This window comes from Gopherus flavomarginatus, chromosome 3 (genome assembly GCF_025201925.1).
Source record: "Gopherus flavomarginatus isolate rGopFla2 chromosome 3, rGopFla2.mat.asm, whole genome shotgun sequence".
NCBI classification, from domain to species: domain Eukaryota; kingdom Metazoa; phylum Chordata; order Testudines; family Testudinidae; genus Gopherus; species Gopherus flavomarginatus.
This window is the reverse complement of record NC_066619.1, coordinates 149,911,712-149,935,861: the sequence shown is the minus strand read 5'-3', so window position 1 is coordinate 149,935,861 and position 24,150 is coordinate 149,911,712. Positions and strand designations below refer to the sequence as shown.

The window sequence follows — 24,150 nt, the reverse complement described above, 5'->3', positions numbered from 1 at the left end:
ACCTATCCTCCATGAATTTACCTAGTTCTTTTTTGAACTGTGTTATAGCTTTGGCCTTCACAACATCCTCTGGCAAGGAGTTCCACAACTTAACTGCACGTTATGTGAAGAAATGCTGCCTTTTGTTGTTTTTTAAAAATCTGCTGCCTATTAAAATGATATGAAGGCTGCTACTGAGTTGACCCATTTCGTGCAATTTGATCCTAGAAAATTCACTTTTAATGAAATAAGGTGGCAGAAACGTGGAATTCCAGCAGAATTGTTAAAAATATCCTGGCTACAAACACTGTTAATGTCATTTGGAGAACAGTATCTGTCCCATCTGATTGGCAAAAAGGCATTATTTTTCTGCTTTGGAAATGTAAAGGCAGCAGATGAGATTATTGTGGCATTACTCTTCTGTCTGTCCTGGGGAAAAATTTTGTTTCTGTTTTGTTGACCTGAGCTGCTTATATTTTAAGGAGCAAGGGAAGACTATAGCAAATTGGCTTTAGTCCTGGCAGTTTCATGACGGAGCAAATCTTCATGCTATGCCAGCTTATTGAGAAGATATGCCTCATTCACGTTGCGTTTGTGGATATTAAAGCCACCTTGGACTCTGTTGACAAAGTATTGCTTTGGCTGAACTTGGAAACTTGCAGGCCTTCCTTAAAAGCTCTGTAGAATGTTCCATCTTCTAGATGATGACTCTTCAAGCTACATTCTTTTAAATGGAGGGAAAAAACACCTTCTTTTGAATTAGGTTAGGCATTTGACAAGGATACATTGCTGCCCAGAACTCTCCAGTGCCGTTATGGGCTCTGTGCTTGACCAGACCCTTAGTAAATGCATTTTAGGCATATGCTTGGTGACAAGAACCTCACTGACATTGATTTTGTCAACAACATAGCACTAGTCATCTTATCAACGGACAAGCTAGTTGAGGCACTTAAAGCTCTGGAAAGCTCATTGGCAAATGTCAGCCTGAAAATTAGTTGGCAGTAAAACCAAAATTCTAGCAGACAGCAATTTCATATGCACTGTGGGCTCCAGCATCCAGTTGAGATCATCTATGATTTCACCTATCTCAGCTCTGTTGTTAACATGAGTGATATCAAGAAAACTTGAAACCTGCACTGCAGAAATGTTGCCAGTAACGAGGCACCTTATCAAGAATGTCTTTTGCAAACTGAATAATTGTTTAAGTAGAGAGGCAAAGCTTGTGGTCAGTATTCTGACCTGTCTTACTGAAATATGGTCCTTCCCTGTCAAGATTGAAAAGAAGTTGGACACGGTTCAGTTGAAGCATCTCCGAACAATCGAAAACGTTAAAGCGTACGAGTTCAAGTTGAATGAAGATATTTATTTTCTAACTAAACAGGTTCCACTCACTCAAATGGTTGCCCAGTGCTCTTTACGGTAGTATTGTTATCTGCTCTGAAAGCCTACCTACTTCCCTGAGAGAATAATCTTCAACTTTGTCCCAATGAAAGCTGGGAGGAAAAGACCCCTGGGAAAATCTAGAACATGATGGCTGGTGGGTGTCAACAGACATCAGTCCCTCATTGGCATCTTACACTGTAATGTGCCAGATTTGGCTCAGGTTAGGATATCATAGAGATGCATACCACGTTCAGTGGCCTCTGCTCTGTCCAAGTGATAGCATTAGAACTAACCAACCGACCTAACCAATTTTGTACCTTTGTGATTTGACATTTATTATTCTTGCTTGTATATGCCAAAGTAGTGTATAACTCCTAGTTTTTTGTGGATTCAATACAAAAACAGTAGTGTCTGAGTGGGATAGAGGTGGATTTATGCTGGGGCAAGGCTGTGTGGGAATGATTTTTAAGAGTGATGGTGGAGTTATGCTCTCTGGAAGTTGGCTGTATGGTTCTTAACCTGAGATAGAATATTGCTTTCTAGGGAGTTTAACTTAATGGGAGACGAAGTTCGCTGGGATGGGGATCAGGTGGGAGCAGTGTTATGGATCTCCAAAGTGTCTGAGTTAATGATGAGGTACAAACATGTGGCCACAGATAGGAAAAAAAGGGGCTGTGTCCCTATTTGGTCAAGTGGCAGGGAAAAAACAGGATGGAATGATTAACAGATTAATAGATTCTAGGACTGGAAGGGACCTCGAGAGGTCATCGAGTCCAGTCCCCTGCCCTCGTGGCAGGACCAAATACTGTCTAGACCATCCTGGATAGACATTTATCTAACCTACTCTTAAATATCCCCAGAGATGGAGATTTCACAACCTCTCTAGGCAATTTATTCCAGTGTTAAACCACCCTGACAGTTAGGAACTTTTTCCAAATGTCCAACCTAAATCTACCTTGCTGCAGTTTAAGCCCATTGCTTCTTGTTCTATCATTAGAGGCTAAAGTGAACAAGTTTTCTCCCTCCTCCTGATGACACCCTTTTAGATACCTGAAAACTGCTATCATGTCCCCTCTCAGTCATCTCTTTTCCAAACTAAACAAACCCAATTCTTTCAGCCTACCTTCATAGGTCATGTTCTCAAGACCTTTAATCATTCTTGTTGCTCTTCTCTGGACCCTCTCCAATTTCTCCACATCTTTCTTGAAATGCAGTGCCCAGAACTGGACACAATACTCCAGCTGAGGCCTAACCAGCGCAGAGCAGAGTGGAAGAATGACATCTTGTGTCTTGCTCACAACACAGCTGTTAATGCATCCTCAGAATTGTTTGCTTTTTTTGCAGTAGCATTACACTGTTGACTCATGAATGCTGCAGTTATTTGAGCAGTACCTTGTAACATGCTCAGGTGTTATAAAGTCACTGTTAGATTTTCAGGATTAAACTCTGAGGGTTTTTAAATTGAAGCATTTGAATACTGCTCAGAGATGAAAGCTCAAATTGAATTAAATCCTCTTCCTTTCAGTTGCAATGAAAAACAGAAGTGGATTAGTCCCAGTTGGCATAAAACAATTTCTGAAAATGTTTATTGGTGGTTAAAATCTTGTACATACAAGTGTAAAGTATGGAAGAATGTTCCAGGAAAAAACAAGTTAAATTTAAAATTATTTTGCTGTTTGGATTGTTATATTGTCCATAGTAGTACAATGCTCAAATTACTGGTGATTCTTTCTCCCCTCTCACTTCCCAGATATTATATAGTTGGTAAATAACCCAAAACATTCTAGGCATTTATCTGTCCTTTAATACTTTGTCTCATTTATTTTTAAAACTGTTTTATATATTTGCTAAACCAAATTACATGAGAGAGCCCTTTTTTTTGTATTTTTATCCTTAGGTGTTCAACTTCAATACCACCACCACCTTCTCTTGTAAAAGATTTAGGAATGGAAAATGAGTGTGAGTTTTTAATTGACGAATCAGATGGTTTTTCTTTTACATCCTGGTTTTCAATTCCCAAAAAGAACAAAAAAATAGAGAAACAGACCTTATCAAAGCCTATGCCAAAATCTCAGCCTTCCGAAAGGAAAAAGACAGTTTTACGAGAGAGCAGGAAACGCAAGGATAGAAAGGCACAGAATGCAGTACCTGTTAAACTGACTCGTATGGAACAGTCAAAAATGAAAACGTGTGACGTTGCTGAAGGGATACACGTTGAGTTACAAAATGCTTCGGATACAAATCTAGGTTTATCTGACAAAAAGAAAGATGCTCTTAAATCTGTAAAGCAAAGCAGTCCTCACATAGGTAAGTTATATTTAGAAAAAAGATTAAGATGTAAAGACTCTTTGGATTTTTATACTTGCAAAGGCAAATGTTGAAAATTGAATTGTTGTGATGAAAGAAAACAATTAGTCTTTTACATTCCTTATTAATGGGAGATCCTTCTGCCCATGATTTGCCTGTTCTTAATTGAATCTGTCAACAACCGAAGACTTTTTCCTTTGGTTTAGAATGGTGGTACTTCTACTGGGAGCTGATCTTCTTGGGGATGTTTTGATTGATTCCAGGGTATGTTAAATCAGGGAATGGGGAACATAGGAAAATATTCCTAGGTCCCCTTGTTCCTGAGACTCTCTATGATTATTCAGCACTTGGGAGGCAGGTTGGAAGAGTCCTGAATGGAATGGAAGGATCAACTGAGGAAGTATGGTGTTGAGTGTATGTGTATATATAGCAGTAAGGGAGGCAACAGTGACTCATTTCCCCCTTGCCCACGTGGAGATATCAAGGAAGGTAGCAGTGATTACTTGCTTCCCTGTTGTCATGGGGACCAAGGAAAATGGTAACATCTGTGTTCCACTCCCAACTTTGTGGAAAGGAGGTAGAGATATGTGGTGTGTCTGCAGGGAATCAGCACTTGAGGAATAATGGAGGAGAGCTATTTAACAGGAAGAATAGAAAGTTGACTTGGAAGCATCTATGGGAGAGCAAAAGTTGCTGCAAATCTTTCTAGATTAGGGTTTAGAACCCAGAAGATGAATGGAATGTAGTACACTGAATATTTACCACTGTACACAGAGTATTCAGTAGATAGTGTTGCTTTGAGAACTTTAAGTGAAAATCACCCACCAGAGAAAAATTTATGTTCATGATATTTCAGTTAATAATCAGATATATACATAAAGTTGTTCCTGTGGCATTAAAAAAGGAAATTAATATGTGCATTTTTGTATGTTGGCAGAAGAGAGTGAAAAACACACACCTGGACAAAGATCCACAAGAACCCCGAACAAGAAAAACTCCACAGCCCTGAAACAGACACAACCCAAAAAATTCACTTTTTCAGTTTCCAAATCAGACACAGATATTTCTGATACAGAACAACCTAAACCAACAGAAATACCTAATGAAGATTTGTTTGGGTCTTGTAGTATGACTGAGCAGCCTCAAGAGCAGGTTGTGTCTTCAAAAGAGGATTGTAATTTTCCAAAACCTCCCCAGTCCATTTTAAAAACTGCTCTCTCCCACACGACACAAACTGCTAAGCAGAAACTTTCAAAAGTTGCATCATCTAAAAAACTGGTAGAAAACCGAAGAAATCAAGTTAGAAAATCTGCCCGTAAATCCAGTAGTAGAAAATCCAGGGTACAAATCTCAGAGGAGAGTTCTGAAAGTGAGCCCATAGAGGAGGTGGATGAAAGAGATTTTTTAAAGTCAGACAAAGTGTTTGCCCCTTCATTGCAACAGGGATCTCCGACTTCTGCATTACAGAAGTCCCATAAATCCCCCAAACCTAAAAACCTCATACATTCACTGGAATCATCTGGTAATGTACATATCAAAACTCCTGCAAAATCTAAAAAACCTTCACAGATTTTCAGAGACTATACAGAAGACTCTGATGAGGGGAAAAAAGCATCAGCTGAATCTCTACGGAGGACAGTTAGTCAGATTAATCAAAGAACAAATATGATTGATTGTTCAAATCCTGAAAATGCTGAACCTGGGAATACAACACATCACAAGGGTTCTTCTGGCCAGGACATGGTGGAACAAAAACACAAGAAGTCAAATGCATCTGTGAAAACAAAATATAAAAAACAGAATAATGTCCACCGATCACAGTAAGTGGTTTTGTGTACTTTTTAAAATGAATATGCAGTGCAACTTAATTGTTCATAAAACATCTTCTACCAAGATCGAGGCATTATTAAGGTGTAGAATAATTCAGTAAAATTTGTAAAGAGCCTTAAGAGGAAACTCAGACTTGAATTTATATTCATGGCTGTTAATTTAAAAAAGTAATCAGTTGCATTTTAAAGGATGCAATCAGCTTGAGTTGGGACCTCACTTTTTTCCCCGGGGGGGAGGGGGTGGGAGAGGAGCAGGGGAATACTTTTACAAAACATAAGAATCTAGGAATTCTTATACCAAATAGGACCAGTTGGCCTATCTAATCCAGTATCCTGTCTCACAGTGCCCCGTGCTAAATGCTTTAGAGGAAGGTGCAAGAAACCCTATAGTGGACAAATATGGAACAACCTGTTCATAAGGGAGTGCTTCCTCCGAACCCTATTAGTTAGTGTTTGACTTATGCCCTGATCCAAGAGGGCATTGTTGTCCTTCTTGATATCTAAATGTTTTATTCTGTCTAATGTAACTGTTTTATCATATAAATGTCTAGACTCATAAAATACCAAATTCTTCACAACCAAGACTGATAGAAATAGTTCTTTGGAAACTGCGTATGCATAAGGTTTTATGTTGAATAATATAGTTAAGCCAGGCATTGCAGCATTCTATGAGTCTGACATCCAGATAATGGGGGATGGAAATGCTAGAAATACATAGACACAAAGTAAACAGTGCAGAAACTGTTCAAAAACAAATCAGATTGGTTAGATAGATATTTTTCTAGGTGAGTGAATTTATATAGTAAATAGAAGAGACCATGAAAAGTAAATTCCATTAATAACAGTCATTATTACAGTCTAAAAATTACCACTCATCTTAATCCTAAGTACCAAGAATAATATCCAAAATATGAGTGACAAACATCAAGAGAAGTGACCAAACTATTCACCTTAGCGTTGGGTTTGAAGAAGCAATTTTATGACTTCCTGATATTTCTTATTGAAAAAAAGGAATCTGTTACTTTGATCAGTTACTTTTAACAAATGTAGTAGGAGATGTCGTATTTACGTTTGCACAATATTTACTTGCAGTGAAGTTAGTACTAGGTTAATGGTTGGTCATTACTGCTGATGATGCCTGGCTCAGATTCAGACAAACTAACTTCTGTACTCTTATTTTGTATCAGTATTTTTCTAAAATTCCTTCCATATGCCCCTCTTTACTATAAATAATTACTTTCAGTAAGATTACTAACAATTGCATCTCTTCTAGAGTCTCTCCTGCACCTGAGAAAAACAAGAATCATAGCAGGTAATTTCCTCTGTTGTGTGTAGAACTGTCATCTTAATATTTCTCTGCACTAAGAGACCATAGCAGTGCTGCAGAGTCTTCTCAGTAGGATAAATGAGCCATCACTAGGGTTTTGCTTTTTTTCCTGACTCGTTGCCTTGATCCCAAATCAGATTGGTATTTTTAAATCTTGCTTGGTAAAGAGCTGTTAACAGTAGTACCAATAATACTAATAGTATTATCAGTAGTATCAGTAGCATTACTATGTAGGAATATATTATTAATAGTAATAGGAGTCCCAACTGAGATTGGGATTGTGCTAGGCATTGTATATATGCATACATCCTCAGGGAATTTAATGTCAAAATAAATAATACAGGGGCTCATCTGTTCAGTGTATTATTAATTTTCATATCTTAATTCAATGAAACTCAATATTTTAATTTAAATGAAGCTGCTGCAGAATTTCTGGTTTGTCGCACCAGTGTCTCAGAGTTCAGTGGGTAGAGTTGCAATTTTTATGTTCAGCTTGCTGTAGAGTATTTTGGTTATAATTTAACACAGACTGTTGGGTCCTAACTGCCTGGAGTTAGTGTAACCAACAATAGGAAGAGAGGACGAGTGTAACAATGATAAGACAGCTCCCTGAAGCCCGTTATTGCAGTCTGATCTGTGGAGAACTTCTCTGACTTCATTGGGACTCTGTGCAGGCAGACTATTGGGCCACTGAGGATCAAGTTTCAGGAGTGGGCTTAACATAGTCCAAGTTCCAAATGATTTTCTCTATTTTCTGTCCCCTCCCTACTCCTTTTAAAACATTTTTAAAGCACTTGTAGATACCTATGGAACATTATGGGGAAGGAAAGAAGGGAAAAATGGTGAGGCACAATGATGAGGAGCAAAGAGTGTTGGCATGGAGAAGAGAAGGGAGTGGGGAAGGGTTCTTGGTGTCTGTCAGGAGGAGGAGAGGAGGAAGGGTGGTGAGAAGAGATGGAGTAAATGACACCAAAAGTCTGTCTGCAGGAAGTGAAGGAATCAAAGAATGAAGTGCTGATTTGAAGAAATGCAGCTCTGACATCGGGAGAAGCTGACTGCTTTAAGGCTTCCAGAAGAGCTGGAGAATGTCTAGTTTCAACTCCCGTCTGCTGGCAGCCACGTGGTGGTGGGACCTGGATGGGTCTCCCTGTTTCTGGTATAAATGGGGGCAATGAGAGGTCCTGGAAGCTTAGCTGTCCCTCCCTTTCCCAGCTGCTGCTGACCTTAAACACAGCACTTAACCTTTGTACCTCCATTTCCTTGCAATAAAATGGGGACAATACTTAACACATGTTTGTAATGTGCTTTGAGATCTACCAATAAAAAGGTCCGTATAAAGTATGGAACTGATGTTTACTAGAGTAAACTGGTTCCTCATGATAAATGTCTGCATGGATCCACATGCTTGAATGATGTATTCACTGGCACACAAGCTCACTCATTCTGCTAGTAGCTAGCATGTCTATTGAGTGGTGTGCACACACTGCCTAGTTTTGTACCCATATTTGAGGGAGCATGGATCCAACTGCCCTTCAATTCCTTCCCCTAAATCAAGGATCTATAGTAAGACTCCAGAGTAGTCTCTGTGGTTTCAATGGCCTTTGCAGCTGTTTAGCTAGAAAGGGCTGTGTGGAGACTATTGCTTCTAGGTCAAGAGTCTTCTGTGGGCAAGTGCAAAACTTTCTCTTTATAGCTGCTCTGGGCTTCTAATCTATCCCAGCTGTCTGTCAGTCAAGCATTTCTGTTTGGGCAAAACAATCTGCCAAGTTTATTGCATTACTTACAATGTGCTGTAGCATCTATAGATACCATGTCCTCTATCTTCCAAGACCCTTAAGTACAGATGTTCTGCCACTCCAATTCTACAAATATTTTCATCAATTTAATTTTTAAATACCAGATGTGGTTTTCTTCCCATTTCCCTATACTAGGCTGCAAATGTACAATGGAATGTCTACATCCATTTCCACAGCCTCTTTTCCTCTTCCCTCATTTATGGTTTTTTATTACATTGACAAATACTTGACATCCTTAGAAGGACAAATTGTTAATGCATTATGAAAAAAGCTTTGAAATTTGATACTATTCATTTTGTAATGTTTTTATTTTTCATAATTAACATTTTCACACCAATGCTATTTTTTTTAAAGTGGGCCTGTACTGAAACGTTATGTAAAATTTACTTCAAAAAATGACGAGCCTATTGCATGTGACTGGGAGGATTCATCCTCAGGTAAGTTTAAAGGTGGTATTTTCTTTGGGTTCCTTTTTTATATACATGAGACTATTGGAAATTTAATTTAAAGTATTTAAAAAACTACTCAATTTAAAATTACATGCAATATCATGATAGGTTTTGGAGGAACCAAGAGGCTGAAGGTCTGTTCTTTAGTTCTGGGATCATCCATGAATGTGCTAACTTATGTATATAATGCTTTTTCCTTCAGAAAATGAGTTTTACCTAAATTTTTGAAATATTTTTGGTTTTGAATTATATGTAAATGTAATGAGGTCAGAGTCCTGTGGAAAAAAAATTGCACGTGATCATGGTAATTCCTGTTTGGTGATTTATATTGCATTTTTCAGATAAATCTATAGCCTTGGATGGTGATGCAAGTGAATTTTTGTCAAACACACAGCTAAAGCATAAACTAGGTACGGTTATTTTTTAAGTTCCTTTATGTAAATGCATGAAGTACAACTAGGCTTTCAATTTTGCAATAAATTATTATGTGCAGTAAAGACCTACAAAACTCTTGTGGGGAAAAATAAGTAATATGCTGTTCATTTTGTCTTTTGTATTATGATTATACGGTAATCCCAATCATATTATAGTCCCATTGTGCAAACACAGAAAGGTGTAATCCCCAAGAACCTACCATCATGATGAAAAACATGTCAAGGGTGGGAGAATGGAATGCAACAAACAAGCAGAAGTGGTCATGATGGTGATAGGCAAGACTTGTTAGTTCCATCTTTTAAAAACATAATTAACCAATGTCTAATTTTTAAAATAAATTTAAACTCTGGCCTTAAATATAAAAATATGTAGACTAAATTCTGAACTTTCTCTTTTTTGGTTATATTCAACAATTTTCTTTTTAGCCTCACCATGCTAATATTAATGATGTTTAGTTATCACTATTTTATCTTGTTTTTACCCCTTTCATTTTTATTTCATTGTTTAAAACTCTGGTCTTGTATGTCTTAAAAATTATTTTAAACATGTGGATTTTGGTATTTAACATTTGCCACTTTCTGTTACAAATATTATAAATTGTGTTGTCTAACTCCAAGGCCTGGTCTACATGGTGTGTGTGTGTGTGTGTCTATCTAAGTTATGCAACTTCAGCTACATGAAAAATGTAGCTGAAGTAGACTCTGCCTGTTGCCTCTCACCAAGCTGGAGTACAGGAGTCAACGGGAGAGTGCTTAGGGGTTGATTTATCGCATCTAGACTAGACGCAATAAATTGACCCCCGCTGGATCCATCGCTGCCAACCGATCTGGCAAGTAGTGAAGACATACTCTAACTTCTCTGTGTATTTTAAAGCTCTTACCCTCTTGTCTTTAAATTAAGCCTTGACCATTTATTCTTTTCATTTAACCAATGCCTTATGTTCCCACTCCATGAGGTGCTTTCGCATGTAGCGAGAGCTCTTACTCCCTCTTGTATAGTCCAAGGTTTATAGTAGTCCATGTTGATTGTTACTTATCAGCTTATTTTCTTCTGGATGCTTACAACTTCATTTATTTGTTCCATTATCTTTCTGGGTACCAAAATTAAATTGACTGGTCTGCAATTCCCTTATTCCCCTTTTTATAGACAGGTACTATATTTGCCTTTTTCCAGTTCTGTAGGATCTCTCCTGTCTGAGTTTTCAAAGATAATCGCTAATGGCTCAAAGATCTCTTCAGCCAGTTCCTTAAGTATTCTAGGATAGTTTTTTTTTTTTGGTCAGGCCCTGCTGACTTGAAGACACTAACTTGTCTAAGTCAGCCTTAACTTATTCCTTCCCTATTTTAGCCTCAGGTCCTACCCATTTACACTGATGTTCACTATGTTTGTCATCTGATCATCGCTATCTTTTTGGTTAAAAGTGAAACAAAAAGGCATTTAACACTTTGGCCATTGCTGCATTTTCTGTTGTCTTTCCTTCCTCATTGAATAATGGATCTGCTCTCTTTGGTCTTCCTCTCGCTTCTAGTGTATTATAACCTCTTCACTACTCTTACTATTTGAACCCATTTTGTGATATGCCTCAGGAGGTTGCTGAGATAAATTGAATGAAATGTAATAGAAAACCAGTATGGGGAAATATTGGACAGATAGGGTGAAATATCTATGTGGTACTTGTGCATGTGAAATATGATTCGCAACGCTTGTTTTCTTGTGCAGTCATAAAAGCAATGTGTTATAGCCGAAATGTTAAGGATATGATGAATATTCTGTCTTAGCCTAATAAATAGTGCTATTGGTTTAATATCAGTATTCTGTTAAACACTATTCTGATAAAAACTTGACTAATAAATAGTTCCATGTTAATTAATGTTGTAATCTCTGAGCTTCTGATGGTGAAAGCAGTTGTTGAACACTGTTCAAATGTTGCCGATCCTGGTATGCTTGCCAGTAGACCTGCATTTTGCATATTATCCAGAAAACTGCCTGTTTTTTTTTTTTTAAAGGCTTGGTTGAAAGCTAAACAACATGCAATAATTTTGCAAAAGAGTGCACATTTTGTAAAGCAACAAGTCTCTCACGCTAGTGAAATTTCAGCCTATGCTACAGTCACCAGATTGAAATATGCACAATAGAAAACAAATCCCTACAAAATTTGTAAAATATCTTATGCTGTGGTCAGTGACAGCTTACTTTAGAGTCTTCAACAGGGTAATGATTCAGAGGAAGTAATTAGAGTATGTTGGACTTCTACTGATAACTTCTGGGTTTATTTTATCCAATATGAATTATTTTTTTTCTTTAAATCTGTTTATTAGTAATGCCATCCCAAACACCCAATGTTCGTCGGACAAAAAGAATACGACTAAAGCCTTTGGAGTATTGGCGAGGGGAACGTGTGAACTATATGATGAGACCTTCAGGTATTGTTTCTATATATATTTCTGCTTGTCTTTAATTTTAGTTCAGTGTATTATCAGAGTATATATCGGGACATATTCTTCTCCTTAAAACATTAATAACTAGAATTAATGTCGTAAGATTGCTACACACCCTCAGAAAGCAAAGCGGCCCATTCTGTGCTTCTGTATGTTAATATTGTATTCCTAAAGGGGGGATAAAGGGATTTCTCCAAATCAGTATTCTCCTACAATATAGACTCATGAAGGTAAGAGAAGGAAAAGATCTGTTAGGCTGACTCTGATCCTTCTTCCAATGCAGAATTATTTTTCTGTGTCTCTTGTTCTAATTCATCCAGTCTAATTTAAAATCTCGCAAGTAATGGAATACATCTCACTATCAAGGACTTTTGCATTGCACATAAACCTCCATTTTTCCTTAGTTTAATCACACTGTCTGTGATTGCATTAAATTTTCTCCATTCTTGTTTTTTTAAATAGTTGACTTGTCTTAATTATGTATTACGTACCTAGAGGTAGGGCCAGATTTTTGAAAGAACTCAGCTGCATTTGCTTTCTGTGGGAGCTGCTTGATTCTGAAGTTTTTTTTTTAAATCTGGCTACTTTGCTTTAGGTGTCCTGTAAGAGTGCTAAGCAGTTTTGAAAATCAGCCCAAACTGTGCTAAACTGTTCTGAATGTCTGGCCTACATATCTTAGGTTTTAGTCTTTCTGGATAGATCAGTCCTCCATGCTGTTTGATTATTTTTCTTGCTTTTAGAATCATAGAAATGTAGGACTGTAAGGGACCTTGAGAGGTCATCTAGTTCAGCCTCCCCTGGCTGAGGCAGGACCTACTAGGACAGTCGCTGATACATGTTTGTCTAACCTGTTCTTAAAACCTCCAGTGATGGGAATTCCATAACCTCTGTTGGAAGCCTGTTGGAGTTCTTAATGATGCTTATATTGGGAAAACCTTTCTAAATAGCTAACCTACATCTCCCTTGCTATTGATTAAGCTGATTACTTCTTGTCCTATCTTCAGTGGACTTGGAGAACAATTGATCACTCTCCCCTTTATAAAAGCCCATAACGGATTTGAAGGCTGTTATCAAGGTCTCACCCGCAGTCTTCTGTTCTCAAGAGTAAACGTACCCAATTTTTTAATGTTTCCTCATAGGTCAGGCTTTCTGAAACTTTTATAATTTGTATTGCTTGCCCTGGAGTCTGTCAAGTTTGTCCATATCTTTCTTAGGGTGCCCAGAACTGGACACAATACTCCAGCAGAGGTCTTACCAGTGCTGAGTAGAGTGAGACCGTTACCTCCAGTGTCTTCCATATGACACTCTGGTTAAAACACCCCAGAAAGATATTTGTTTTTTTTACAGTTGTATCACAATGTTGGCTTATATTCAATTTGTGATCCACTATAACCCCAGACCCTTTCCAGCAGTGCCTTATTCCCCATTTTGTAGTTGTACATTTGATTTTTTTTTTCTCCCTGAAGTGTAATATTTGGTACATGTCTTTGTTGAATTTCACCCTAATCATTTCAGATCATTTCTCCAGTTTGTCAAAATCATTTTGAATTGCAATGTTGGCCTCCAAAGTACTTGCAACCCCTCCTAGCTTGATGGCATCTGCAAATTTTATAAGCATAATCTCCACTTTATTATCCAAAAAGAACAGGCACCTTAGAGTAATTCATAAAAATGGTTAGTACCAGACCCAAGACAGACCTGTGTGCGACCCCTACTAGATACATCCTCCCAGTTTGACAGTGAACCATTGTTAACTACTCTTTGACTATGGTCTTTCAATCAGTTGTGCACCACCTTATAGTAATTCATCTGACCACATTTCCCTAATTTGCTTATGAGACTATCTTGAGGGACTGTGTCAAAAGCCTTTCTTCAGTAGGCACCCTTCAGTCTCAAGAGACCATGGATATGGATCCCTGAGAGGTAAACCCTTACTAAAATCAAGATATATCAAGTCCGTTGCTTCTCCCCCATCTGGTTGGCCAGTAACAGTATCCAAGAGGGAAACTAGGTTGGTTTGTCATATTTTGTTCTTGATAAATTCATGTTGTATAATACTTACTACTCTATTATCCTTTAGGTGCATACAAATTGTTTCATAATTTTTTCCAGTATTTTTCCAGGTATCAAAGTTAGGCTGACTGGTCTATAATTCCCCAGGTTTCTCTTTTTAAAGATAGGTACCATGTTTTCCCTTCTCCAGTCCTCTGGGACCTCACCATTCTCCATGCATTGTCAAAGATAATTTTTAAATGTTCCAAGATTTTGTAAGCCAGTTCCTTAAGTATCCTAGGGTGAATTTCATCAGGCCCTGCTGACTTGAAAACATCTAACTTACCTAAATATTCTTTCACCCATCTTTTTCCTATTTTATCTTATCTTCCTTATCCCTAGATAATATTAATTGTATTAAACATCTGGTCACAGACTTTTAAGTGAATACTGAAGCAAAATGAGCACTAAACAGTTCAACCTTCTTGGTGTCATCCATCATTAGCTCTCCTTTCCTGCTAAGTAGGGAACGTATGCTTTCCTTCATCTTTCTCTTGCACCCAATGTATTGATAGAACCTCTTAATACTGCCTTTTGTGTCTCTTGCTAGGTGTAACTTGTTTTGTGCTTTAGCCTTTCTGATTTTATCCCTGCATGCTTGTGCTATTCATTTGTATACATCCTTCGCAATTTGTCCATGTTTCCACTTTTTGTAGTTTTCCTTTTTGATTTTTCAGGTCATTAGAGAGCTCCTGTTGCAGCTGCATATTAGCCTCTTGCTATTCTTCTTATATTTCCTTCACATCAGAATAGCTTGCTCTTGGAGCTTTAATATTGTCTCTTGGAGAAACTGCAAGCAATCCTGAACAACTTTTTCTCTAAAATTTTCTTCCCATGGGACCCTGCCTTCCAGTTCTGAGATTGTAAAAGTCTGCTTTTCTGAAGTCCATTGTCCTTATTCTGCTGCTCTCTCCTTGTTTTCCTTAGAATCATGAAATCTGTTTATCGTTTCATGATTGCTTTCACCCACGTTGCTTTCTATCATCAGATTTATAACCAATTAATCCCTGTTAGAATCAACTCTAAAATGACTGCTCCCTGATTATCTCCTTCACCTTCTGAAAAAAGTTGTCCCTGGTACATTCCAAGAATTTATTAGAGATTTTTTTGTCCAAACTACCTTCAGTTTGTTTATCTTTCTGTTAATGTGATGCTCAGAGCTGAAGGTGAGGTTCCTGATATAAAAAAGTATAAAATATTACCTTATTTTTAGCAGTGTGTGATAAAATACCTTTGTGCGTTCTGGCCAAAATTGCACTGACCTTTTTGTATGAAGTTGCAAACTCACGTCAAAGGAAAGTTTCTTTCACCATTGGTGTTGGCCAGATTTCTTTTATGCATTGGATGTGTGTTATTTTGCCCTCTTCCATGCTTTCTTTTACCAGCTTTTAGCCTTCTTTTATACATGTGAATTAATCAGAATGAAGTATATTTTAAGCTAGAATTAGAAAAATGGTTATTAACATCTAAATATTACATCTCTTTGGTTTCTCTTGTCCAGTAATTTTGTTAGATAAATTAAAGCAATCTTTACAATTACTAATTGCAAGAAAATGAACATTAACATAGTATTTATGGTGTTCCTTACATTAAGTACAGGGAATTCTCAGAATGCTGCAGTAACATTAATTAGGCAAAAGTTAAATTAAAAACTTTAAAATTTGGAGCTTTTACCGAATTAATGCCTACAGCTCCTGGCCTTCCTTTCCTTGTAAAGTATTGTGAACCTTCCAGTTTGCCTTGAATGCAAAAAGATCCACTTCAGAACACTGAAATTTTTGATGATCAGTTTGAAGGACTTGTAGTGAAGACAGCTCTGCCTGATCAATTTTCTTTCTGTTCACACAGCTGACCTTCATATTGGTGGTGCCCTTGATATGCAAGGCCCTGTTAGACAGTAGATGGGTTTCCGCCCACTGAATTAATGATTCAGCTTCCTCTTGTAAATCCGTTGACTTCATACTCTCCTCTTGGTTGTGTCGTTACCAGAATGACAGTTTGGCAACACTGGGACCAGTTGTCAAAGAGCATACTTAATGCTCTCAGCTGTAAAAAATTTGTTTTTTTTGTTTCAAGGACAGTATCTTTTGAGCCACTGACTTGGAGGAGTTGCCACATCCTTCGAGACTGGTGTGTCTCTTGTTATGACAGACCTCTCTGGCTCTGCCATGACCAACCCTTCCTGGACTATTTCTGGACTCATCCACCAATGCAGGAATTTCAGTGCAAGTGATGGAATGTTTACTTTTTGAGATGGGAAAATCAGAACATTTCAGGGAAGGGACAGCAGAAAATTCTGCAGAGCCCTCATGCATTTTTTACCTAAGGCACTATCCCTGTGCAGGATACAGTCATCCCTAGAAGTTCAGGAGGGTGCCTGCTGACATCCTCAGGAGGGTAATTGCTGATCTGATCTTGCTGCTCTTTCTACTGACTGAAAGATTTTGTGTACCTCTGTCTTTATTGGCACTCCAAGATATAACTCTTTTTTTGGATTGGATATTTTTTATTGTTGACTCAGTTGCTTGAGTGGACCTCTCCTTGGATGTGCTCTGAGGAGAATGTAGTCCAGGAAATAGTATACTTATATACCTTTCTATCTGAGAAAAGCCACAGAACAACAAGGATTTTTGTGACCGCTCAAGGCACAGATGACCATCTGAAAGGCAGTGCTTTGTATTGAAAGTAATGGGCCCCTTGAGTGAATTGCAGAAATCTCCTGTGCGTTTGGTGAATTGGAACATGAAAATAGGTTTCTTTCAGTTTGATTGACACAGGATAGCAGATTGCACTGCTATGGACTTCAAGGTCTGCATTTTTTATTTGATTCTCCTTAGGAACTTGTTCAGGTGGTTTAAGTCCTACACTACTCAGTCCTCCCTGCATCTCTTGGGGACCAGAAACAAGATTAAGTAGTGGCTGGAACAGTCTCTGATTTGCAAAAGATAATCTGTGGTCTTCAACATATTTATCTTTTTTTTGTGGATTTGAGGATACTGGAGAAGGAAGGAAATGGATCATTCAGGATCTTTGAGAGTTCTGTGATGTACTCTTCTCGAACCACATCCAGGACCCATCTGTCTGATGTGCAGAGAGGCCATTGATCCTTGAATTTTAATAGTCTCCCCCCAAGTTGTTGCTTGTCCAAACTCTCCTGACCATATTCAGGCATTGTTTCTGGTGTCTTCAGTTTCATTGCGGGAAGACTGATCTCTCCACTGTGTTAAGTTGGGACCTAGGGGCCGAGCCCTATTGCTTTCCTGTGGGCACAAAGCTCTGTCTTGACTTGGATCCCGGAAGACCTCTGAATGTACCCCAGAGTTCCTAGCAGCAGCTGCCTGGTCAAGTGTGCTCTCCCCTCCTGCTCATCTTCACTGCTGCATGGAGTTTGCCCAGAACAGAGAGCGAAGCTGACAGCTGGGAGGCATCTCCGGGATGTTGGAAATCCACTCCCTCTCCCTGCAGGGCATCTGTTTGGTTCTTGCTCCACTCTCTGGTCCTTGCTCCTGGCCCCCCCCCACCCCCCCGCCCGCTGTGGGGCTGCATGTGCAGGGGCACCCAGGCTGCGTGCACTGTCAGAGCGGCAAGTGGGAGCCAGTCTCAAAATGTCCCTGCAGTCTCCAGGGAATCATTTAGCCCTGTTTCCTGGAGTGTGGTTGGGGCAGTGGATAAGAGATCCCGGGGGTGCTGGAGCACGCTGCACCACAAACCCTGGGGATACATTTCGCTGCTCCGCAGCTGGCAGCAGTCAGGTTGGGATGTGTGTGTGTTTTCCCCTGAAACCTACATGTTATGTCAAACTTCAAAACAGGCAAAAATAAATAAAAAACCAACCAACCAAAACCACCTTCACTGAACATCCCATTTTAAAAATTAAGAATCACAAAGTTTAATTTTAATAGTTTGATAGCCCTGGAGACTGATATGCCAATTATCTTCAGAACGGCTGCACATGGGCATTTTCCTGCCAACGTGACCCAGCCTAGAGATGGAGAGCCCAGTTCTCAGGTTAGATGGTACTTCAGTATAAGGCCTTCTTAAACTGTAGTCATTCCACTGAGACAGTCACAAAAGGAGCTGCATATGAAGTTTATGTACTCAGGTGTTCCTTATGGGCACCTGGGTCCCACTACTAACACTGCCACAGTTAGGAAACAGGGTAGGCAGTAGACTTTTCCCACAGTGCACCACATTCTTAGGGCTAGAGTGTTGACATGGGGTGGAGGCACTAAGCATTTCGGGATGTTTACTTTGACTCGGGTCTGTGCACTGCAGTGTGGACGCCGGAGCCCTAGCTTCAAGTGCAGGTTAGAAAATCCTCAACCTAGGATTAAAATGCAATGTAGACACTCAAGGTTCTCTGACGCGGGTCAGCTGATTTCAGTCCAACTAACCCTAGACGTGCCCTAAGTGTCTGAGGTAATTTCTTGAATCCTTTTTAAAATTTTACTCCTTTGGGGAGCTGAGATTTGGAACCTGAGTCAGATGAACCTGTGAACCTGTTCCACTAACGGGCATCGCTTTATGTTTGCCCCTTTAAGAGTGGATAAAAGGTCTGTAAGGAGACAGTGGAGCTGCTCATGGAGGCTCACAAGATGGCAGGCATGTTTCGTGCCAAATCTAAGCGTTCCCTAACCGAAGAGGGTGTTTGTTTCTTTCTTTTTTTGTGGGGGGAGGATTCCTTTCTCCTCTCCTCCATGCAGAATTCCTGACTTTCCCTGGGATTGCAAATGGTCTGATGATGGAAGTGATGGGAGATGATGAAAACTGCGCTGTGATGGGGTGCACGTCTGAACCAGTCTGCTCCTGGCTCCGTCTGTGGCAGATTCCGCTGGTTCTGCTTATGGTTTCCCTGGGCCACTGCCCTTTGATGAAAACCCCTTTCGTAGCTGAACGGCAGTCATCGTGTGCTTGCCATTTTTCAATATATTTGCAGCCTGGCTGTCAGACTCCCCACTGATGGGGTGTGCCTGGGGAACTGGCTCCTGGGTCAGAGTAAGGCGGCCAAAGCAAAGCCTCTTCAACCCAGCAGGTGAAGAAGCTGGAGTGGAGAGTGAGATCGATACCTCTCCTCCTGCTCCGTGTGGCCGGGATACAGAGCAGGAGGAATGCAGCATTGGGCTCCTGTTTGGACCTTTCTTCACCATGCCCTGAGCCTGTTATCTGGGCAGATAAGGGGCTGGGTGGGTGGGCACTGTGGAAATCCCAGGCAGGAGACTGCCTCTTTACGTTTTTTTTTTTTTTTTGATTCTCTCACAGCAGGTACTAAGTTCCACTGCCCTGCAAGCAGTTACAGGAGGCAGAGCAAAACTCACTAGATCTCTGGAAGGTGGGGGCTAGTTCCCAGCCGTAGTCCTGCCCACAGCTGTAGACCGACACTGGGGATCTGTGGTTCTAGCCTTGAGAGAGAATCTGAGTTTTTGGATTGTATTCCCAAATGTGTCTGTGTTGCTTCACAAAGATGATAATTAAAAAAAAAAAAAAAAGGTTAACCAAAAAAGCAGTGTGTCCAAACAGAGCAAATTTTGAACTGCACTGTTTAAAAAAAAAAAGCTTTTTCATGAAAATAATTTTTCAAATGTCTACTGTGCAATAATGTTTGTCACTTTTCTTCTGTTTCAGGAGGGTTTGTGGTAGGTGGAATAGTGTCTCCTGAAAAGGATCCATGCAGGAAGGCTAGAGTAAAGAGAAAACATACGCCAAAAACAAGTATAAACTTCCTTGAAACTTATTTTGTGTTTTTATTTCAATAGCAGTATGGAGCAATGGTTCAGATTATGCACAGTGCTAGCTCTTCACACCCCTCAGTACTCCTTTGGGGGGAAATTTTGTAAGAAGTTTAATTAATGTTAAGAACATAGGAACGGCCCTTCTGGGTCAGACCAAAGGTCCATCTAGCCCAGTATCCTGTCTTCTGATATTAATATGAATTAAAACGAACATGTTAGTTTGGGCAGGGACATTGGGCTTTAAAACATTGGTCATGGGTAACCCTAGATTAAGAAGAACTTCATGTAGTGAGAAAGGAGGAACTACTTGAGGGAATCGGAGGTTGCTGATAAACTCAGTGCAATGAGTAAAGAAAGTGAACTGCAGTTCTGTCATTGATCAGCCTGTTGGTTAGATAATATAAATTAATGCTTGTAGTCCTATTATGTGTAGGTAAGCTTCTGTAACTACCAAACATTTCATGAACTCAAGCATTGCCAATATCATACCAAAAGGCAATGCACTAAGGTCTTATGTATATTGGGAAAACGCATTGTTTTAGACATATTAACTAACATGTTTTAACTAATTTAATGTTGTATGATTTTATCCTCAATGTGCACGAGGACAGTTGTTTTAAAAACATTAGCTGGTTGTGCTGATGAGACAAGTAGAGTTCTTGTCCGTACTACAGATGGTGGTGACTGATCTCATGATTGAGTTGGTCCGCAGACGATCACTTAGAACCAGAGCACCATATTCCCTCCCAGTAAAGAAGCCGGCTCCTTGTCAATCTGTTATCTGGTAATGGGTATAATTCCAGAAGCCTGCTATTTCTGAGCAGAGGTATTGAGACTTCCTACTTTCTAGAATGGAGTCTATCAGAAAAAAATAAAATTTTAACTTGGAAAAGGTTTGTGGTGTAGGGCAGATAGGTCTCCCACTAAATCTGCTTTAACTATTTTAAAATGCTCAGAACAAAAACTCTAAAGACTTTTACTTGTGAATTTGGATTAGGGCTGTCAAACGATTAAAAAAATTAATTGCGATTAATTGCACTGTTAATAATTGAATACAATTTATTTAAATATTTTTGGATGTTTTCTACATTTTCAAATATATTGATTTCAATTACAACACAGAATACAAAGTGTACAATCCTCACTTTATTTTTGATTTCAAGTATTTGCACTGTAAAAAAACAAGAAATTGTATTTTTCAATTCACCTCATACAAGTACTGTAGTGCACTCTCTTTATCATGAAAGTTGAACTTACAAATGTAGAATTATGTACAAAAAAAACCCTGCATTCGAAAATAAAACAATCTGAAATTGTAGAGCCGTCAGGTCCACTCAGTCCTACTTCTTGTTCAGCCAGTTGTTCAGACAAACAAGTTTGGTTACAATTTGCAGGAGATAATGCTGCCCGCTGCTTGTTTACAATGCCTCCTGAAAGTGAGAACAGATGTTCTCATGTCACCATTGTAGCTGGCGTGGCAAGATATTTACGTGCCAGATGCGCTAAAGATTCATATGTCCCTTCATGTTTCAACCACCATTCCAGGGGACATGCGTCCATGCTGATGACAGATTCTGCTCAATAACAATCCAGAGCAGTGCAGTCCGACGCATGTTCATTTTCATTATCTGAGTCAGATGCCACCAGCAGAAGGTTGACTTTCTTTTTTGGTGGTTCAGGTTCTGTAGTTTCTACATCGGAGTGTTGCTCTTTTAAGACATCTGAAAGCATGCTCCACACCTCGGCCCTCTCAGATTTTGGAAGGCACTTCAGATTCTTAAACCTTTGGTTCAGTGCTGCAGCTATTTTTAGAAATCTCACATTGGTTCCTTCTTTGCGTTTTGTGAAATCTGCTGTGAAAGTGTTCTTAAAATGATCAGCATGTTCTGGGTCATCATCCAAGACTGCGGTAACATGAAATATATGGCAGAATGCGGGTAAAACAGAGCAGGGGACATACAATTCTCCCCAGAGGAGTTCAGTCACAAATTTAATGCGTTATTTTTTTAATGAGCGTCATCAGCATGGAAGCATGTCCTCTGGAATGGTGTCTGAAGCATGAAGGGGCATACGAATGTTTAGCATATCTGACACGTAAATAGCTTGCAGTGCGAGCTATAAAAGTGCCATGCACATACCTGTTCTCACTTTCTGGTGACATTGTAAATAAGAAGAGGGCAGCAGTATCTCCTGTAAATGTAAACAAACTTGTTTGTCTCAGCAGTTGGCTGAACAAGTAGGACTGAGTGGACTTGTAGGCTCTGAAGTTTTACACTGTTTTGGTTTGAGTGCAGTTATCTAACACAAAAAAAAAATCTACATTTGTAAGTTGCACTTTCATGACAGAGATGGCACGACAGTACTTGTATGAGGTAAATTGAAAAATACTATCTTTTGTTTATTATTTTTACAGTGCAAATATTTGTATTAAAAAATAATATACACTTTGATTTAAATTACAACACACAATTCAATATATATGAAAATGTAGAAAAACATCCAAAATACTTAATACATTTCAATTGGTGTTTTATTGTTTAACAGTGTGATTAAAACTGTGATTAATAGTGATTAAGTTTTTTTATCATGATTATTTTTTTTGAGTTAATCGTGTGAGTTAACTGCGATTAATTTACAGCCTTAATTGGGGGCTTAATGTCCTTTTGGTAGCAGGTTTGACCTATCATGAAATCACTGAAAGAAGATGAATTTCTGCAGTCATTTTTCAGGGTCACTTAAGACATGCATTTGAACCTCCCAGTAAAGAACCCTTTGTCAGGGGATAGTAATGTGTTCCTGATTATGATAAACGTTACTTTTGGGGTCACGTTTCCTACCTGGTAAGTCATTTCTGACTTCAGCTGGTAGCAAAATAACTTTAGGTTCTAGTGACCAAACCTTTATATTATACATGCTTTATACTATATTTCATAAGACTAGCTGGTACTTCAGACATCTTTGAATTTCTCCCTAAAGGGGATGGTAATTTTCCAGTTTAATAAGCCAGTCATCCTCAGAGGCACTCTTTCATGAACTCTGTGGAAACATCACTGGGTTTTTAGCTAATGCAGACTAAATCTCTTAAATGAAAAAGCTGAGTAAATTTTCTAACATGAATCCCTAAGAGATTCCAAGAGAACCAAGAGAACTATGTTGAAATGTCTGTCTGACTGCAACTGTCATTGCTACAGCATACAGAGGCCTGCAGTTTGGAGAGGGTCATGTCAAAACTTATCTGAGGCAGAGTGGCTTTGTTTCCAGCCTTAGATTTGTCCTTGTGTGGGAGATCTGCAAAGCTGCCACGTGGTAATCTCCATGTATTTATGAAGCAGTATAGTTTGACATCAAGAAAGAAATCCAGGTTCTGACTGCTTGTAGGAATTACTCCCCAGTTATAGGGTGCCCAAACTGTCCTGCCCCTTAAAGGTTTTGTGAGAGTTGTTGGGATATCTTACTTTGGATTGGTTGCCTGCACTCATCCTGAAGATTTTACCTTAGAGGAGTCTTAATTTTCTGTACTTTCCAAGAAGTTACACTGACTTCCTGACATTTGGCTGGAAGGTTTACATTTTATTTTGGAAATATCCCTTGAAATTGTAATCTCCAAGTGAAGATCCTGTAATCTTGTAGAGAAAAGGAAAAGCTTCACTTGTAATAATTTTTCTTTGAAGGTTTCATCTTTGAGTATTCCCACTCAGTCACCTCCATCAGAATTTGGTAGGGGAAAGGCTTTTTCGGGACTTCATAAAATGTCTAAAATTTTAAGTAGCTTCAGGAACTCCAGTGTCTTTAAAGCAGCAAATGAACTTTAGAAGGTAGATGGAGGTCTTGGAGATGTATTGTTGTTACTGTTGTGACAGTAGCAGTTGCCACTGTTCTAGGGAGTCCCTGCCTGTCTTGCAGAAGAGAGTGACTGCACTGATAAATTATAGCTTCAAAAATTTTGTATTACAAGTAATTCCCATTTATTAAGGGAGTAGTCTTTCAACCTATTTGAATATTTAAAATCTGAGGAATTATTTAAATCCTTCACTATGCATTTGAATTCTAAAATATTTGAGAAATGTTAGTGGCATAACATCATCTCAGGTTGGTTTAAAAATGTACAGTGATTAGTTTTTTTACACTTTTATTTTTCAGGGAGTCATGTTGTTGAACAGTTGAATGTCTCCCTAGCAGATACTTCTAAGCCAACTGCTGTATGGGACCCAACAATTAATGAAGAGGTTTTACTAGGTAAGTTGCTGAAATGCCATGACCTGGTTCTGAAGAATTCTGTGACAAGATTGCAGAATTTGGTCTACCTTTGGGGTCATACAGGGAAGTATGCTGATCAGGGCTTCCTCCGCACACCTAAACTCTTGAGGTGCTGAGATATCCCACTTCCTCATGCAGAAAGTCAGGGGAGCCAGAGAAGGGGAAAAAG

General features: G+C 39.0%; 1 protein-coding gene across 5 annotated transcripts in view; it reads left to right on the top strand.

Moving 5' to 3' along the window:
- CENPC (centromere protein C) overlaps window positions 1-24,150 on the top strand; it is a 75,585-nt gene that overhangs the window by 16,872 nt on the left and 34,563 nt on the right. For 2 of the 5 annotated variants that reach the window (XR_007773287.1, XM_050944987.1), the window contains exons 8-15: window positions 3,260-3,669; window positions 4,607-5,489; window positions 6,772-6,810; window positions 8,976-9,058; window positions 9,412-9,480; window positions 11,824-11,928; window positions 19,618-19,704; window positions 23,865-23,960. Coding sequence is in view for 1 of the 5 variants with exons in the window: in XM_050944987.1 (XP_050800944.1) it covers window positions 3,260-3,669; window positions 4,607-5,489; window positions 6,772-6,810; window positions 8,976-9,058; window positions 9,412-9,480; window positions 11,824-11,928; window positions 19,618-19,704; window positions 23,865-23,960 (1,772 nt within the window). In the remaining 4 variants the exon portion in view is untranslated. Of the gene's footprint in view, window positions 1-3,259; window positions 3,670-4,606; window positions 5,490-6,771; window positions 6,811-8,975; window positions 9,059-9,411; window positions 9,481-11,823; window positions 11,929-18,698; window positions 18,778-19,617; window positions 19,705-20,398; window positions 20,551-23,864; window positions 23,961-24,150 lie in introns of those variants that run through there. The other 3 variants (XR_007773289.1, XR_007773288.1, XR_007773290.1) reach the window with 3 other exon arrangements.